Source organism: Hyperolius riggenbachi, chromosome 1 (genome assembly GCF_040937935.1).
Source record: "Hyperolius riggenbachi isolate aHypRig1 chromosome 1, aHypRig1.pri, whole genome shotgun sequence".
NCBI lineage: Eukaryota > Metazoa > Chordata > Amphibia > Anura > Hyperoliidae > Hyperolius > Hyperolius riggenbachi.
The window spans coordinates 271609740-271628254 of record NC_090646.1 but is presented as its reverse complement, the minus strand read 5'-3'; the positions used below and the strand labels follow the sequence as shown (position 1 = coordinate 271628254).

The 18515-nt window shown below is 42.1% G+C and overlaps 1 protein-coding gene across 1 annotated transcript in view; it reads right to left on the bottom strand.

The window, feature by feature from the left end:
- The window catches only part of ANXA3 (annexin A3), a 65828-nt gene that overhangs the window by 30897 nt on the left and 16416 nt on the right, over positions 1 to 18515 (bottom strand). The window contains exons 3-4 of the mRNA XM_068233570.1: positions 14136 to 14223; positions 2214 to 2308 (exon numbers count right to left, since the gene is read on the bottom strand). Of these exons, the coding sequence (XP_068089671.1) occupies positions 2214 to 2308; positions 14136 to 14223 (183 nt within the window). The remainder of the gene's footprint in view (positions 1 to 2213; positions 2309 to 14135; positions 14224 to 18515) is intronic.

The window sequence follows — 18515 nt, the reverse complement described above, 5'->3', positions numbered from 1 at the left end:
TCTCACAATATGCCTATTAAAACAAGCAGGAGTATACCAGTACTACATCTACTTGCCAGAGAGGGGTCCTGGCCAGACTGCGAAGGAGCTGACCCTGAAGCATCCTCCATGATCACAAACAGCAAAGTGAATCATGGACATAGCATCTAGCTATATGCACAAAAAAAGACCCAGCTGAAATCACTAACTGCAGCCCCTGCTGCTTAATTATTCAAATTAGCTGCACATACCTTTCCGAATCAGACTGGACGCTGATTCGTCCTCACCGCCGCGGCCCCTGCCGCATAATTAATCTCAGCCAAGTTTGTGTAATTATTATCAGCGTCCAGCGCTGAATATCTTTCCTCCGCCGCGGCCCCTGCCGCTCTGCAGACCTCAGATCACGCGGGACGCCATCGCCTGACTACTTCCGGGTCAACCGGAAGTGAACTTCTTCCATACGCGCGCACAAGGAGAAGCCTCCATTACGCTGCAGGACTCCCCACTGCTCACTGCGCAGCTCCTCTGGGAGTCCTGGCACACGTCGCCCCTGCCTACAGACACGGATAGCGCTCCTGGAGACCTCTCCTACGCTCCGTCCGGGGAGACAGGAAACTAAACTGAAGTATAGAAGTGATGCTTTATACACACTTGAGATAAAAGTCTTTGGAAAATGCAAGATCACAGACCAATTTTACCCCCTTCCATGTAGTATGAGAGCCATACTCTTCACAGTCTATTCTATGGAGCTGCACTCCCCATCAGATAAAATCTGATGGGGAGTGCAGCTCCATAGAATAGACTGAAGAGTATGGCTCTCATACTACATGGAAGGGGGTAAAATTGGTCTGTGATCTTGCATTTTCCAAAGACTTTTATCTCAAGTGTGTACGAAGCATAAGTAGGTGCCTTTTATACAGCTGCCTATTGCTTATGCAAATTGTTTCTTTTACAGTTTCCTGTCCACGGTGGGGAGGGAGACAGGTCTCACCAGGGGTGCTGTCCGAATGACGTTCTGGGAAATCCATATCCTCAGTTTAGGTTCCCATTAAGCTATAGACCCTGAGCAAGCATGTCAATCAGGTGTGTAACTTAAGAGACTCAGATGAGTCATAAGTCCGTTTTTTTTTTCTTACCCGAGGCTTCTTCCCGCCCCATAAGCACAGATGCGTCCCTCGCCGTCGTCCTGCTGGCTCCCGTTCAGCCGCAGTGAGCCCCGGTAACATTCTCAGTCGAAGCCTGTCTGGGTCTTCTACGCATGCGCAGTAGACCCGGACTGACGTCACTGAGCCGGTTACGGGGGCTCACCGTGGCTGAATGGGAGATCGCAGTCTGGATTTAGCAGCACGCTTGTTTCAGTTGTGCGATTTAGACACTACTGCAGCCAATAAAATCAGCAGGATGCCAGTTTTGTTGGAAAGAAATTAAAGTGTACCAGAGACGATACAACATAAAGCTTTATACATAGGTGGGGCTTCCTCCAGCCCCATGCCACGGATCGCTTCCACGCCGCCGTCCTCAACCTTCTGTATCGCCGCTACCGGGTCCCGTAACTTCTGCCAGTCTGCACAAGAGAAGTGCACTCTTGACGTATCTCTCTAGCAGCCACAGCCACTTTTGAACTCCCTCTATACCTCATTCCCTCCAGATACCATCCCCCCCCTCCTTTTCCCCCTTAGACTGCTTTGCTCGTTTCCTTGGTATTCCTGCGATGGATACTTTATTGTAGAACTTTTCTGGTCATGGAGTCCTGTCTCCTTTATGTCTTGTATGTTCCCCGTACATGGAAAAGGAAAAAAAAAAAAAAAAAAAAAAAAAAAAAAAAACGGGATACGACCCAATCGAACTTTATGAATAAAACTGATTCTGGACATGTCCCATACTTGCCAGGTCTACAGACATGGATGTTGCTGGAATCCCTCAAGATCTGGAAAACATCTGGGCACCAATGAAGAGAGAAAATGTGGGGCACAGCATGGTTAAGTTTAAGGTAAGTGTGTGGTCAAACTGCACAGTGCTACACAAAAGAATGTAAACCCAAGTTATATGCTGTACATACTTGTAAAATACTACACTGCCCTTACAATAGGTATCATATTACCGGGCCACATGCATACCATTACTGCTCCTTATGTTACAGTGCCAAAAATGCTCCTTAGGGGGAAAAAAAATACAAATAAATAAAAAGACTTAAAATTTGTGGATGCAGGAAATACCATGTGTAAATACCACACCTTTCCATATGCAGATTCATATTCTTTTACAATGAGCTGTCGCTGAGCATTGGATCTTTGGGTCAGAATGGCGATTAAAGATTCTTCATCAGTTCCTACATGAAGCAGAAAAAAAAAAATAAAAAATAAAAAAATGAATACCAACAATGATTAGCCACAGTTGCACAGTTTATGCGTGACAGACAGTTGAAAAGTAACAGTTGAGGCAGGGAACACACTTGACTGTTTTCGTGCGCGTTTTCTGCACAGAAAAACTGAGAACTCATGTTAATCAATGGGTTTTTAAAAAAAAAAAAAAAAAAAAAAAAAAAAAGGGGACAGGAGGGGTAAAGTTCAAAATAGCAATTAGGGACAAAAAGACTGCCCCAGCTGTCTGTCACAACCATGAGTATGCAGGCAAATGCTGGCAAGCCCGATCCTGCTATGTGTCCTCCCCAGCATTACTGAAGACTTTGTCATCTGCATTTGCTGCCGCATGGTTAATGCTGCAGCGAATGCTGGCTAACCATTCTCCTTGTGCCTCTTGCTCGATCCCTTCTGTCCTCATCTGCTTTATTGAAGTCTTTGTCGCCTGCATTAGCTGCTGCCATATTCTCATATTCTCTAAAACTATAAACTCCTGATAGATGTAAAAGTAGGGATGGTAAATAAGATGCACTACCTTGCACCTAGACCTGTTTACCCTTATGGACTATAGCAGATTTGACTTTTTAGCTACGAACTTATTTAAAGCAGCAAGGTCAGCCATACTATGCCAGGAAAACATGAAACATATATAAGTAGATCACTACGTTTTCTACTTACGGTACATAACAGATGTATTGTGCTGTCCACGTTTTGATTTCAGTGAATTTTAAATTCTGTTCATGGATCATTTGCTATTTTGGATGCTTCTGACTGAAGCAAATTCTGATGTCATTTCCTTCCTTACTCTTCTCCCAGAATCTGCCCTGTCATAGCTGCTTGCATGTGTGGACAGAAAGATCATGTGAAAGATCAGGTTTCAGCACTAGCTTCTCACTGAACTGCCCTCAGTCAATCAGTGAGGAGCAGGAATGTGGCAGGGCTGACTACAAGCTTCTTTCTGGTCAACAATGTGCCAGATAAATAGAGCCAAGGCTGAAAGATGAGATTACAGCAGAAAAATTTCTGAATAGATTGGAGTGCTTGCAATGCACAGTAAGGTTCCAGGCTGCACAATGAACACAGAGCAGTGGGTAAATGGAATTTGATTTTGTGGTTGACAATCCATTTTTAAATCAGAAATGACTATTACTACTTAGGACACCTTAGTGATATAAACGTTGTTTAACCTCCTTGGCGGTATGGCCGAGCTCAGCTCGTGGTGATACTCACCAGGTAAGAAAAAACTGATATTGCACAAAAGATTCAATGACAACTTCTAATCGATTTTTAGGGTTTAATAGAAACCATAACTGGACCGCTTGAAAAAAATTTGCCAATACACTGTTTTGCACTATTCTGGGCAGTATAAAAATTGTAGAGTAGAAGATGCAATCAATTTTTATTTATATAGCCCCAACATCTTCTGTAGCACTGTACAGAGTACTCAATCTGTTAAGTTTTAGAACACAAGATGACAAATGCAGACATAGCAGGAAGACAAGTAAGGAACTTGAGACAATACATAGAGATGTCAGATTTGGGTGTTCTCAGTGTAGAGGCGAAACTGGAGATCAAATGCACTTATCCATTGTCCTAGTCCAGTGATCTGCAAACTTGGCTCTTGGCTGTTTATGAACCATAACTGTGGCTATCAGACTCCTGCAGTGAATCGTGGAACTTGTAGTTCCTTAAAAAGGAACTCCAGGGAAAATGTATTATAAAAGTGCTTCATTTTTACAATAATTATGTATAAATGATTGTCAGTGTTTGCCCATTGTAAAATATTTTAAAGCCCTGATTTATATTCTGACATTTATCACATGGTGACAGCTTTACTGCTGGCAAGTGATTTAGCTGCTGCTTGCTTTTTTGGCAGTTGGAAACAGCTGTAAACAGCCATTTTCCACAATGCAACAGGGTTCACAGACAGGAAACTGCCAAGAGTACGTACTCAGAATTTCTTTGTGGGAGGGGTTTCACCACAATATCAGCCATACTGCGCCCCCTGATGGTCTGTTTGTGAAAAGGAATAGATTTCTTATGTAAAAGTGGGTATCAGCTACTGATTGGGATAAAGTCCAATTCTTGGTCGGAGTTTCTCTTTCACAGCTGGAAAGCCAAGTTTGCCGATCAATGTCCTAGTCCATAATTGTAGATGGGGAAAAGAATAGTTTCATGAACAGGACCTTGTGGTACAAAAAACATCAGAATCAAATCAATCAAAATTGGCTTCTGACTGGCACATGGAGCTCAGCTTTCATTAGACAGTTGAGTTTAATAGTGATGGAATGGGGACAGTGGTGAGAGCAATGTGGCAATATGGAACTGAAATCTACTCCCTGGCAGGGATAAGATGCTCCAAACAGCGCATAGATTTCAATCAGCTGCCTCCAGAAGAGGTTAAGGGCTGGTTCACATGGATGTCCTGGCTTTCATTTGGCGGTGTGGCGTCCGGGCTTTCGGCGGCTTTCAGTGGCTTCCCGTCACGGTCAGCATTTCTCATCCCCATAAGGGGACACTAGACTCGGTAGTTAATTGACCCTGTACACTACATGTAGAGTCCAGGGTCACCTCGAACGACGGAGAAAATCAGGATCGGAACGCCGCGATCCCGCAAAGGTCGGTACAAACGCTCCCATTCACTTGAATGGAAGCGTTAAATGATGAGTCCCAGATGCTGGTGGTAAACGCCTACCAAGCATCCATGTGAACCAACCCTAAATGAGGAAGAGAAAAAGCCAGTAGAGTTGGAGAGGTTTACAGAAGTTACAGCAAAAATGTTCAAGAGCTGTGGTTGAGCTAAGAGAGAATAAGGTCCAGAGCACAGGTAGTGAGGTGAGCATTAGAGATTAGAGCGGAGAGCATTAAGAGATTAATCAGTGTGGAAAGGTACTGTTCCGTTAAAGGACATTTTGATTCCGTCTCTGGTACACTTTAAGCCGTGAAAGCTCAGAGAGAGGAAGGGTCACAGTGAATAACTGGACATTAGAGATGTTGTGAACATAGAATTTTCCGTTTGCAGAGAACGTGAACTTTCGCAAATGTTTGCAAACATGCGAACCTGGCAAACAGTCAGACTTCAATGGGCAGGCGAATTTTAAAACCAGCAAAGACTGTTTCTGGCCACAAAAGTGATGGAAAAGTTGTTTCAAGGGGTCTAACACCTGGATAGGGGCATGCCGGAGGGGGATCCATGCCAAAAGTCCAACCAAAAATTACAGAGTTGACGCAAAGTCGGGTTTTAATCTCTAAAGGGCAGAAATCAAATAATGCAAAGCTCTGGGAGTCAGTGGGCTGTGGAGTGTCACACACAGAGAAATGCAATAGTACTATCAGAATACAGTGAAGTAATAATGTACTGGATTGTTACTGCACGTGCAACTTAATGTAGCAACAGAAGTAGTGTGCACACAGCACTGAGCGTCAGTGGGCTGTGGAGTGTCACACAAAAAAAAAAAAAAAAAAAAAAAAATACACACAGGAGACCGATGTGCTAGCCCTCAAAAGGCCTGTTTGGGTGCTTTCACAGCAAGTGAGTAACAAGAACACAGGCCTAGCTAATGCTTTCCCTACCTATCTGCAGCAAGCTCAAACCCACTAGATCGATTTTCTGAGCGTTTAGGGAGCGATTCAAACTGCTAGCGATTTCCCTAAATGCTCAGCTGTTAATTGATGGGCTAAATTCCACTGGAGCGTTAGTGTTTCTGCAAAGTAAAGTATATAAACGCTGGCATAATCGCTCATCAAAACCTGCACAGAGCGATTTTGCTAGCGTTTTGAAGTTACTGCACACTAACAAAATTAAAATTAAAAAGGACCAATCAGAATTAAAAGCGCTAATCGCTAAACAACCGCTGGCAAATTGAATAAACTTTTTAAAATCACTACTGAAAACGCTCATGAAATCGATTGCAAACCGCTCATACAAAAACACTAGCGATTGTGATTAGCGATAGCGTTTTGTAGTGGGTTCCAGGCCTGACCCTGATCTCACTAACAGTCAGCAGAGAATTAATCCAATACAGCCACCACAACTGCTTTTATGTATTTCAAAAAGCTTTCTTCAACAAAATCAAAGTACAAAATAAGGTATGGCTTAGAATTACAGGAATAGCCATGTAGATCTACAAAATACACAATAAGATTAAAGGATAAAGCTGGGTATTCTATTGTACAATAAATAGAGTACATCAGAGAATATAATGATCAGAGGATTACAGAAACTCAAGGTGAAGTTACATAGGCAGGTATTAAAGTACTAAAATGAAGGCGGTCAAAATGTAGAGACCAAGCCTCCCAGCAGGTGTGTTAAATTTATCAAGATTATCAATAAAGGCATAAAAAAAGTCGGTCAGAGTAGTTAATCATATTCATATGGTCAGTTACCATGGTAATAGAAAGTTCCAAGGTCTTCCATTTTAAGCAATTGTCCATAATGCAGCCAAAATTAAATATTTATATAGTTTCGTATAAGTTAGAGGGACCAAAGGATTAGGGAGGAATAATAGAGCATGTTTGTTGGTAATAGTAATAGAGATCAGAAGAATAGATGAAGCCAAAGTGTTCCATTCCTCCCAGAATTTTTGTGCTGTTGGACAATCCCAGAATATATGGGAAAGGGTACCTAATTGTCAACAGTTACGAAAGCATAAAGGTGATACGGTAGGAAAAATATGGTGTAGCTCATCTGGGGTACGGTACCAACGTAACATGAGCTTAAGAGCAGTATCTTAAGATATTGGAAGCTAAAACCGAAGATACATTGCCCCAGGCTTTCGACCAGGTCTCAGGATCCAATTCTTTGCCCAATTCCTGCTCCCACTGTCTCATGTATGTTAATGTGTTGAGGTCCATGTTTATTTATTTATTGTATTTATAAAGCGCCAACATATTACGCAGCGCTGGACATTAGTTTAGGTTACAGACAATATTTAGGGGTGATATACAGCAATATGACAATACAGGAATACAATAAAGACCAAATCATGCAGCACAGTATGAGTACCAGGTAATGCTTAGTCAGTCACTGGATGGGAGCATGGAGATTAGGCACGTTAGGTTAACTCAGATGCATAGCATGGGTTCACAGTAATGGAGGAGGACCCTCCCCAAAGGCTTACAATCTAGAGGGAGAGGTAAGGACATGAAAGGTAGGGGACCAGAGTTCAGCTGTGGGTTTTGAGCACTTGATAATGCATGTTAGTCAGTAAATGATAAATAGTGGAAATGGAACCTGTCTGTCTGCCTGTACCTTGTATAATAGATTACTTCAAAGGGATAGAGGGGAGGTTGTGGAATTGGAATATAAAGAGATATAAGATGGTGCCTAATTTGGCAGCATCTGTACATTTCTTCATAAGGAGCTGAGCGTGTAAAGCTAAAATGGGCAAAGGAGGAAAATGTGTCTGCAATCCAAAATTTATTGGCAGAAATAAGGCCTTGAGTTCACAGCAGGAGAAGTACCGTAGCTGGGATTATCAAAAGCAGGAGTAAAGCCTATATTCCCCAAAAACAAAATCCATGTTGAAAGGGCAGTGGCTAAGTTAAAGGAGCTTTGGATCATATACCAGAGTTTAAGGGTATACACCACTATTTTGTTTAAAGAGAGAATTTTGGTTGCCGTTTTATTAGGGTAAGATATTAAAGAAGGCAAACAAAAAGGTTCGATTGAATCTGCTTCGAACTGGTACCATAAAGGAAGATCCGAAATTGAGCTCCAATCAAGAATTTGGGAGATACATGCAGCAATATAACCCCATAAATTAGCCATACCAATACCCCCTGAAAGTTTATGACGACATAGGGTAGTAAAGCGTACTCTAGGGGGCTTATTATCCCAAATAAACCTGTTAAATTGAGTTTGCATTTGGGCCAGTCGCGTCTTCTGGAATAGGCAGTTTTAAAAACATAACAACTTAGGTAATAAGATAATTTTGCATGCAAGGTATTTGCCTAACCAACTTATTTTGTAGCCAGACCAATCTTAAGAACTTGGAAAGTGTAGCAAATAATGGGGGGGGTAATTAGCCTCATACAGAGCATGAAAATGTGGGATAAGATAAATTCCAAGGTACTTAAATCTTTGAAATTGCCATTTGAAATCAAAATTGGCCTTTGACTGCTGGCCTAGGAAGATTTATAGGCATTGCAGATTTGGCAGTATTCCCACTCAAACCCGAAAACTGAGCAAATTTATCTAAGAGAGGGAGCAAAATAGGTAAAGTAGTAACTGGTTGGGATAAAAATAGGAGAATATCGTCAGCATATAGTGTGATCTTATCGTTTTCAGTATATCTATGTATATCTGGATGTTGGCGAATGGCAGCTGCCAAGGGTTCCAATGCCAGGGCAAAGAGTAAAGGGGAGAGGGGACACCCTTGATGAGTGCCTCTGCGTAAATTGATAGGCGAAGAGCTTTCTCCTGGGATACGAATGATAGTACATGGGTCTAAATATAATGCATGAATTGCAGATAGAAATGGACCATGTAGACCAAAATGTTGCAAGGTCAAGTGTAAATACAGCTACCCACCGAATCGAACGCCTTATTTAAGTCAAGGCTCAACATAAGAAAATCGAGAAACTAAGCTCTGCATCTTGTATGAGGTTAAGGGCTAAACCAACATTATCGTGACCATAACGGCCAGGAATTAATCCTGATTGTTCTTTACCAATTAGGGCCTGGACCATTGATGCCAACCGAGTCGAGAGTATTTTAGAGAACAATTTAACACCATTATTCATGATAGATATAGGTCGAAAGTTATTAGGTATTGTATTATCAGCTCCTGGCTTAGGAATAAGAGACATATTGGCAGTCAGCATTTCTGAAGGAAACCTATCCCCTTGTAATATGCTGTTAAAGGGACAATATTGGGGACCAAAAAAGTAGGAAAACATTTTAAAGTATGTGGTAGAAAATCCGTCCGGACCAGGAGTAGAATTTGATTTTAGAGATTGTATTGTCTTAGTAACCTCTTCATGGGTGAAAGGAGCATTCAATACATTAAGTTGGTCTTGAGCTAGAGTAGGAAGGTGTAGAGAGGATAACCACTCAGAAGTCAGGTTGCGATCAATGGTCTGGGCCTTACCCAAGAAGTCCGAGTAGAATTTTTCAAAAGTTTGAATGACTTGTTGAGGTAAAACCTGCAGGTGGCCATTACCATTCCGCAATTTATAGGCATGTGGGGGCTTATAAAAGTTGTTAAGCTTGCGCACAAACATAGTAGAATGGTTATTACCATAAAGCAGAAATCTAGCCTTCATAAATTTAAGTGCATTTTCCGATTTATTCAGCAAGGCATGGAGTACATTTATGTCGTAATAGCTGGTTTGTGAGAGGCCCACAGGACACCTTGGGATACTTCTGGGGAGGAGTTAAAACAGAAAAACTCTTCTATATGTGCGGTTACCTTAGAGCGATAAAATTCTGATGCTATTAAATTAATACGCCACTGATTTTTGCTAGGTGGAAGACCAAAGGTGCGAAAAGCAGTAGCTACCATATTGTGATCCCACCAGGAGCAAAATTCAATAGATGAACTAGAGGAACTAGCTGAAAGGTTTGGTGAAAGAAAAATAGTCCAATCTTGCATAAGATTTTCTAGCACTGGAAAAAGAAAAAAAAAAAAAAAAAAAAAAGTGTATTCTCTTGAGCCTACATTTAAGGCTCGCCAATTATTAATTGATTCTGAGAGAGGAATCTCTGAAGCTTACGAGGGAAACCGCGAGCAAAGGGAGAGATAGGACACTTCTATCATATGCAGAATTTGCCACATTTAAAATCACCTGCTAAAATTATGTTGGGAGAGGCATATTTTTCCAATAGAAAGGCAAGTTTTATGAGGAATTCAGTAAGAGCAGTATTAGGAGCAGAGCAGTTAATTAATGTGGTCTGTTTGCCATAAAGGATGCCTCTGAGTACCAAAAAGCAACCTTCCGGGTCAAAAAAAAAAAAAAAAAAAAAAAAAGATAGAGACTCCCCTAGCCTTTTTTGAAAAGTAGAATGGTAATGGCAGCAATAACATCAAAGTATTTAGGGTATTTTTCATGCGCAAAGTGGGTTTCCTGTAAAAACAACAAGGAAACCCCCAAGCGCTTATAATGAAAAAAGGCCTTATGATGTTTGCAGGGTTCATTTAGACCTTGTACATTGTGTGAAACCAGCTTAGCCATTATTCAGGAAACCATAAAGAGTAGCCAGTCTAGCAGAGCTACATGCTTCCTGGAGAAAAAAAAATTAGTTGAATAAAGTTTGACAATACTAACAATGAAAACTTTATCAAAACTAAGAAGAAAACAACCATATAACATCTGGATGCACCAGGAGGGTACATACGAGTCCAGGAAAACAGCACCTTAACTTAAAAGTTACCATTAACCAGCTACTGGGGTAGAAGGGGTTAGGAGGTGCCTCCTAACCCTTTCTACCCCAGTTACTGAACTCTTAACCCAGGGGAAAGGAGCCCTGGAAGTCTTCCCGGTGTCCTATCTTTTTCCTGAAGCTGCGACCTACTAGATCACTAGAAGCAAGGCAGAGTGGGGACGGTACTTCCCCACATGCTAAACAACGGGTTGCTACTCAGCAACCAGTATATTGTGAGTATATTGCCTTAAGTATTACATCTTTTCTGGTGCCCCTTGGATAATACACCAGATCGGGCTCCCGGTCTCTCTGTGCCTTTTTCATAAGAACCTGCATTAACCAGCTAGGCAACCATAAAGGTGTGGGGGAAAAAAGGCAGACCAACAACGGTAGAGACCATGTCTTGTCAGCTCACTTGTATATCATGTGAGAGAGTTAGGGAATAAAGGAAGTCCGCTTTGAACTAAAAAAACGATATTAAGCATTAAAGTTCAGGTCCCATGGAGGTATAATGATAATTACGTATCCAAGATGAAACCGGATCAGTCCTCCGAGCGATGTTGTCTTGGTGTTCTAGGAGGGAGATTCTGTGTCCAGATTGGAGAAGCCGCCCTGCGTTGCAGAGATAACGTTTTGGGTAGAGGCAAGGCCAAGCTGTTCCAGAAGTATGGCGCCCTCCGCAGGAATAGAGGCAGAAAGGAATGTACCATTATGAGAAAATAAAAGTTTAAAGGGGAATCCCCAGCGATAGCAAATTTTTGCAGAGGAAAGTAATGCAGTGATTTTTCATCGCCTTGCGTCTTTCCAAAGTGACAGGAGATACATCAGGGAATATTTGTAATTTTATTTCTTCATAAACCAAATCTGGGGTATTGTGAGCTGCTTAAAGTACCTTCTCTTTGAGTAAAAAGTCTTTAAAGCACATCACTACATCATGGGGCGGTTGATTATCTGGAGGTTTAGAGCGTAGGGCACGATGAATCCTATCAAAAATAAAAAAGATTTAGGATCAGTGTCAGGAAGAAGCGTATGAAATTTTTTTTAGATATGGTGGGAGTCAGATCAGTATAGGTTTCGGGTAGACCTCTGACCCTCAGATTACTACGTCTGTTGCAGTTATCCAGATCCTCAGTCTGGATATGTAGTAAATCAAATGACAATTTAAAAAAGTTTCATGCTCAGCTTTAAGAGCAGTATGGGCTTTATAGAGATCATCGTATTTGGTTTCTAGTCTGTCTGTTCAGGACCCCACCTCAGCTATTTCTCGGGACAGGGCCTTAGAAGTTTTACGGAATTCCGTTTGGAGTTTGCCCACAAACCTGTTGTATGTACCATCCATCGCATCTTCTAGATCCCTTTTCGTCTGCCCCAAGGTTTCCGGGCTATGGGAGGGCGAGGAGTACCGTCTGGCTGGCGAGTAAGAGCGCCCGGAGTGTCTGGCGCTGTGTTGAGAAGACGCCATCTTGGGCTGGGTCCGGAAAAAAAATAGCTCGTAAGAGAGACTTGGGTGCTGCTCTGCTGCTTCCTGTTCTTCCCAGGCATACAGTCTATTAAGGGTTCGGGGCTGAAGCGAATGGCAGTTAAGTGTAGGCAGAATTGACCCCGATCCGGGCAGTTAGGAGCTGAAGAGAACCGGAGCTCTGCTCACATGCGTCTGTTCTGGAGCTCGCTGCGCTTGCGCCCCCCCGCAACTGATTTTTGATGGGAGGTTGGGGGGGGGGGGGGCTTCAGGAGGGAGTGCTAGCTTATTGGCTGCCATGTGTCTTCTGACTGAGTTAAGGGGTCGAAGTTTGGCTCCATGTTGATGTATAGGGGGCGGGTCGAACACGCCATATGTTCGCAGAGAACGCAAACAGCGGAAATTTTACGGGAACTGTCTGCCGACGAACTGTTTGGGCCATCTCTACTGGACATGTAGAGTTGAGGGGGGGGGAATAGTTTAGAATAGGTTAGCAAGCAGGCAGACAAGAGGAAGATGGAGGAGGTGGTTGAACTTAGAGCTGCATTTTCATGTACTGTATAGTCTATGTATAGTCTATGTATTGTATACATTTTGCTAACAAAGTATGATGCACTGTCTTCAGCTTTAAAGAGAATCTGTATTGTTAAAATCGCACAAAAGTAAACATACCAGTGTGTTAGGGGACATCTCCTATTACCCTCTGTCACAATTTCACCGCTCCCCGCCGCATTAAAAGTAGTCAAAAACAGTTTTAAAAAGTTTGTTTATAAACAAACAAAATGGCCACCAAAACAGGAAGTAGGTTGATGTACAGTATGTCCACACATAGAAAATACATCCATACACAAGCAGGCTGTATACAGCCTTACTTCTGAATCTCAAGAGATCACTTGTGTGTGTTTAACTTCTGTCCCCAGCTTCTCTCATGCACTGAACATTACAGGCTTCCTGCAGACAGCTCTGCCTATGTAGTTAATTCCTCAGTATGTGTCAGCCAGCTACTTTCACAGCCTCCAGAGGAGGATTTTTATCCAGCTCTCTTCTATCACTGATAAGATAGCAGAGAAGCTGCTGGCTTATGTAAATAAAACACACACTGGAGTGTGCATAGAGGAACAGTTCAACACTGAAGAACTTGGCAGCCTTCCAGACACAGGCCGACAAGTCTGACAGGGGAAAGATACATTGATTTATTACAGAGATGGTTATAGTAGAAAGAGCTGCAGTAAGCCAGAACACATTAGAATAGGTTTAGGAACTTGTAGGATGGTAGAAAAAAACGTTGTAATTTTTGTTACAGAGTCACTTTAAAGAGAACCCGAGGTGTGTTTAAAGAATGTTATCTGCATACAGAGGCTGGATCTGCCTATACAGCCCAGCCTCTGTTGCTATCCCAAACCCCACTAAGGTCCCCCTGCACTCTGCAATCCCTCATAAATCACAGCCATGCTGTGAGGCTGTGTTTACATCTGTAGTGTCAGTCTCAGCTGCTCCCCCGCCTCCTGCATAGCTCTGGTCCCTGCCCCCGTCCCTTCCCTCCAATCAGCAGGGAGGGAAGGGATGCAGGCGGGGACTGGAGTTCTGCAGGAGGCGGGGAGAGCAGCAGACTGACACTATAGAGATAAACACAGCCAGCTCTGACCAGCTGTTTGTCAGCAGCACGGCTGTGATTTATGAGGGATTGCAGAGTGCAGGGGGACCTTAGGGGGGTTTGGGATAGCAACAGAGGCTGGGCTGTATAGGCAGATCCAGCCTCTGTATGCAGATAATATTCTTCAAACCCACCTCGGGTTCTCTTTAAAGAAGATAAAATATGAAAAGTTGAAAAAGTAATGTGCAGTATACAGTGGCACAGATTACCGGTACATGTTACGGTCAGACATAAGTCATGCTACAGAAGCACAGCTTCAGCAGCTACATGAGTATTTTCCGACATGTAGTAAATAAGGAGCAGAATTGCTACACTTACCAATGCCTTGAATTGCTTTTCTGACAGAGTCAGCATCTCTGCCTGCACTGAACCCAGGGAAATCTTTAACTGTTCCTCTGTTTCCAACCTGTCATTCAAAAAAAAAAAAAAAAAAATCAAACACACTGGAGCTTATGCAAGTTCCTTTCAATAAATACATGCAAAAATGTAACTAAAAAAAAAAAAAAAATATAACATGAAACATTAAGGGCTGGTTCACACTTGCAGCATTTTGGATCAGCAAAGTGCTAATACAACATGACCCTATGAAGTGGATCCCACTGTAGCATTGTGATTTTTTAATGAAATCAAAATCGTGCTGCCTGCAGCATTTTCCAAGCTTTGCAAAATTGCAGCCAATAAGCAGCTGCAATTGTGTTTTACGATTTTCAGTGTGAACCAGGCCCAGCACTGTTCACACGACATTTGTGCATCCTGCAGAGTATGTGCTTCGTCACTGGCAATTAATAGTTGCTGTGGCAAAATGCATGACAAATGAGCATAGTGTCTGAAAATTACGGTGCAAAAAGTGTTCACATTTTTGGTGTATACAAGTGTGATCCTTGCCTAGGGGCCTAATGTAATAAGGCACCCCCAGAGATCTCAAAGGGATCCAGAGAACCTGTACTGACTGTCTTAACTGATTAACTTACCTACCACACCTTGGTCATTTCCGATCATAGGCAGGGGTGCTGAGAGGTTTATCAATTATTGGTAGTGTGCTTGCAATTGAATGCAGCATCCTCAGCAAGGATGCTTTTAAACAAATCTATGAAAAATTTTAAATTGTGCGCTCATACTTGAGACTGCATTTACAAAACTGCTGATCTGCTAAATGTGCCCATTTACAGTACAACTCCAAGGTCAATCAATCGTAAACGGTTGGTCATGACCATTAACGGGGAATTCCCATGAGCTAGTTTGATCAGATTATTGGTGTCAATCTGTGTTTTGGATCAATCGGGAAGCATGGTGGTGTAGTGGTTAGCACTCTCGTCTTGCAGTAGCGGGTCCCTGGTTTATATTCTAGCCAGGGTACTATCTGCATGGGGTTTGTATGTTCTTTTCCCATGTCTGTGTTTTTCCTCCAGGCACTCCCGTTTTTTCCCACATCCCAAAAACATACAAATAAGTTTATAGGCTTCCTCAAAAAATCTGGTCCTAGACTACAATGGACATATGAATAAATATGGTATGGATTAGATTGTGATCTCCCCTGAGGGACAGTTACTGATATGACTATGTGCTCTAAAGCACCGCGGAAGAGGTCAGCGTTATATAAATACTAAATAATAACCACTGTTCGCAGGTTGTGTGGAAAATATTTAACCCCTTGAGCACCAGAGCAATGTTCACCTTTCAGCGCTCCTTCCATTCATTCGTCTTTAACTTTATCATTACTTATAGCAATGAAATGAACTATATCTTGTTTTTTTTTTCTCCATCAATTAGGCTTTCTTTAGGTGGGACATTATGCCAAGAATTATTTTATTCTAAATGTGTTTTAATGGGGGGGGAAAAAAAAAATTTTTTTTTCAGTTTTCGGCCATTATAGTTTTTAAATAATGCATGCTACTGTAATTAAAATCCATTAAATTTGCCCATTTGTCCCAGTTATGAAATCATTTAAATGATGTCCCTATCACAATGTTTGACACCAATATTTTTTTTGTAAATAAAAAAGGTGCATTTTTTTCAGTTTTGCGTCCATCCCGAATTACAAGCCTATAGTTTATAAAGTAACGGTGTTATACCCTCTTGACATAAATATTTAAAGAGTTCAGGCCCTAAGGTAACTATGTATTTTTTTTAATTATTGTAATTTATTTTTCTTATTACAAAAAAAAAATAAAAACAATTTGGGGACTGTGGGAGGTAATGAGTTAATTTATAATGTAAAACTAGGTATTTATATATGAAAAATGTTTTTGGATGTAGTTTTACTATTTGGCCACAAGATGGCCACAGTAATTTTTTGTTCATGCGACCTGTAAGCGTAGGAAGTATGCTTACAGGACGTTCAGGGAGGCTGGGAAATTTTTGCACAATGATCACGCTGCTTCTCATAGCAGCAGCCAATCATTGCTGGGGGGGCTGAGATCAATGAACGGGAATGGTTTTTCCCGTTCATTGATCTCCGGGCGAGTGGGCGGCGGCATGCACGAGCGCGGACAGCGGCGGTACGTGTATCTACACCCCTGGTGGGCAAGTGGTTAAGGTGTCTTCTTGATACTTTGCTCCACTTATCAGTAGTTAGGAACTGATATAGGATGCAGGGTTGCTTTAAGAGTGTTGATTCAGAGGCCAACTACCCTACCAGCCAAACATCCAGAATTGGCTGACAGAAAATAAAATAGCCCTTGTCCTAAGAATACAGTCTCCAACCCTCTGCACATGAAAGGCCAGGATTCACACCTCTGCGTGTCATAAAAACCTTTGCTAGAATTCAAAAGAGGACTTCCTCTCACTCTGATGCTATCTGTGCTTCTCCCACATAGCTGCTCTAAAAATATGAACTGAATTCATAGTAACAAAGAATTCATATTTTTCATATTTTGTATTATGGGTACATCAAGCAGACTAGTTGCACAGTTTTGACAGGAAAACTTAGGAAAACCACTGCTCACAAACTGGGGTTTTCAGGTGGACCGCACATCCAGCCACTGAGAAATAAAGGTTCTTGGTAATACTTACAGTTTAATACTCTTGTTTTATATGTCTGAATTCATAACTCTTTACTGAATGCAAATATGCAATCAATTTATTGATAGACCTTATGTGCATGGAGAAATCTGCCAGATTTTTTTTCATTTCTGAAAGGGGGCTGGAGCTTTCCCTTATCAGCTCTCAGGCCAGCCCCTCACATCAGGACAAGCCCTTTAACCCCCTTGGCATTATGATTCTTTCCGGATTTTAGGGTCTAAAAGCGGTGCAATGTTTTTTGCACCCTTTCAGACCCTAAAAACTGGGAAAAAAAAAAAAATCATCATGCTGCCAGGGAGATCTGCAGCAATTTTTCAATCACTCACCTCCCTGTCTCCAGCGCTGCAGTTATGCCTCAATCCTCCGGGTGGAGGTGCAACTCTAAAGTGAAATTGCTGGCTGTTGTCATGACGACAGCCGGCAATCTCACCAGCAGGAAGCAGAGCCCCGGAGGAGAGGAAGAAGAATGGCGGCTGACATCAGGATCCCCCAGGAGGTGTGTAGAAACACCCGCTGCGCGCTATACTCTGCACACAGCCTCCGGTGGCTACCCCGAGCAGAGATTGGGATTACCGCTCTTAGCTGTGGTTTTTCGCCCCGACCCTAGCTCGGTTAAGAGATCTGGTACGACAAATCTCTGTGTTCCTTGTCCATCCTCGATTTGTTGAATTTCATCTACCGACAGGCCAGCAGGTGAATGGCCAAAGCACAATATTTTGGATTATTCTGAACAAAGACTCTACCGCTCAATGGATTCAGCCAACCATGGTGCTTTGAACTTTTCAGATAATCTCCATCATCTTCTCTTTTCTGCTTATCCAATTAATTCTGTTTAACTGCTACATATATTTTAGGCATTTTTCTATTTATTTTGCATATTTTTGTGTATAGTTTAACATTTTAATATTTCTATTTGTTGCCTTTGTTACCTGATTATTTCTGATCCATGCTAGACCTCTGTGCTCAGAAGAGACACTACCACATTGTTTCATCATTTATAAAATTGTTTAATTTGGCTAGTCAGGTTGCAACTAACATTTTCTTCCATTTAGGAATCGCTAGTGGTGGCAGTAAAATCCCTGAATTCCAGCACAAAATTATTATTTTTTACAGATTGTATCATGTATGGGCACATCAACCAATTCTAAACGTTTACTTTGCTTACAGTGCAATCACCTTCAGAAGCCCCTATTGGAGGAGACCTGAATGGCAACGGCATAGTAAGACGTGGTTGGCAGGTGGTGCCACAGCTATATGCCTGTTCCAAGTATGTGAACCAGACATTGGGCTTGAGTCATAAACGGTGCTAGCCCATTTAGCATGCCTAAAGACTTTGGGCATGATAAGTAGGGTGCTAACTGGGTTAGCACCGTTTACTAAATTCCCATCGCATGCAAAACTTGGCGCACGCATAGCGTGATGTGAATTTATCATGCCTAAACCAACTCTAGGCGTGATAAAGGGCTTTTCAGAGGCGTACTAACGCAATTTACTGAATCAAGCCCATTGTGTTCATAGATCAACATTTATCTCACTACCGGTTTCCTTTTAGCATGTGAAAGGAAGTAAAACCTTGCACTGCTGGAGACCCTAAGCTGAGCATCACAGCCATGAATTCCAAATATTTATTCACAGAAACGGTTGTTGCCTTTCTGATAAAGCATTGGAGTTGTGGTT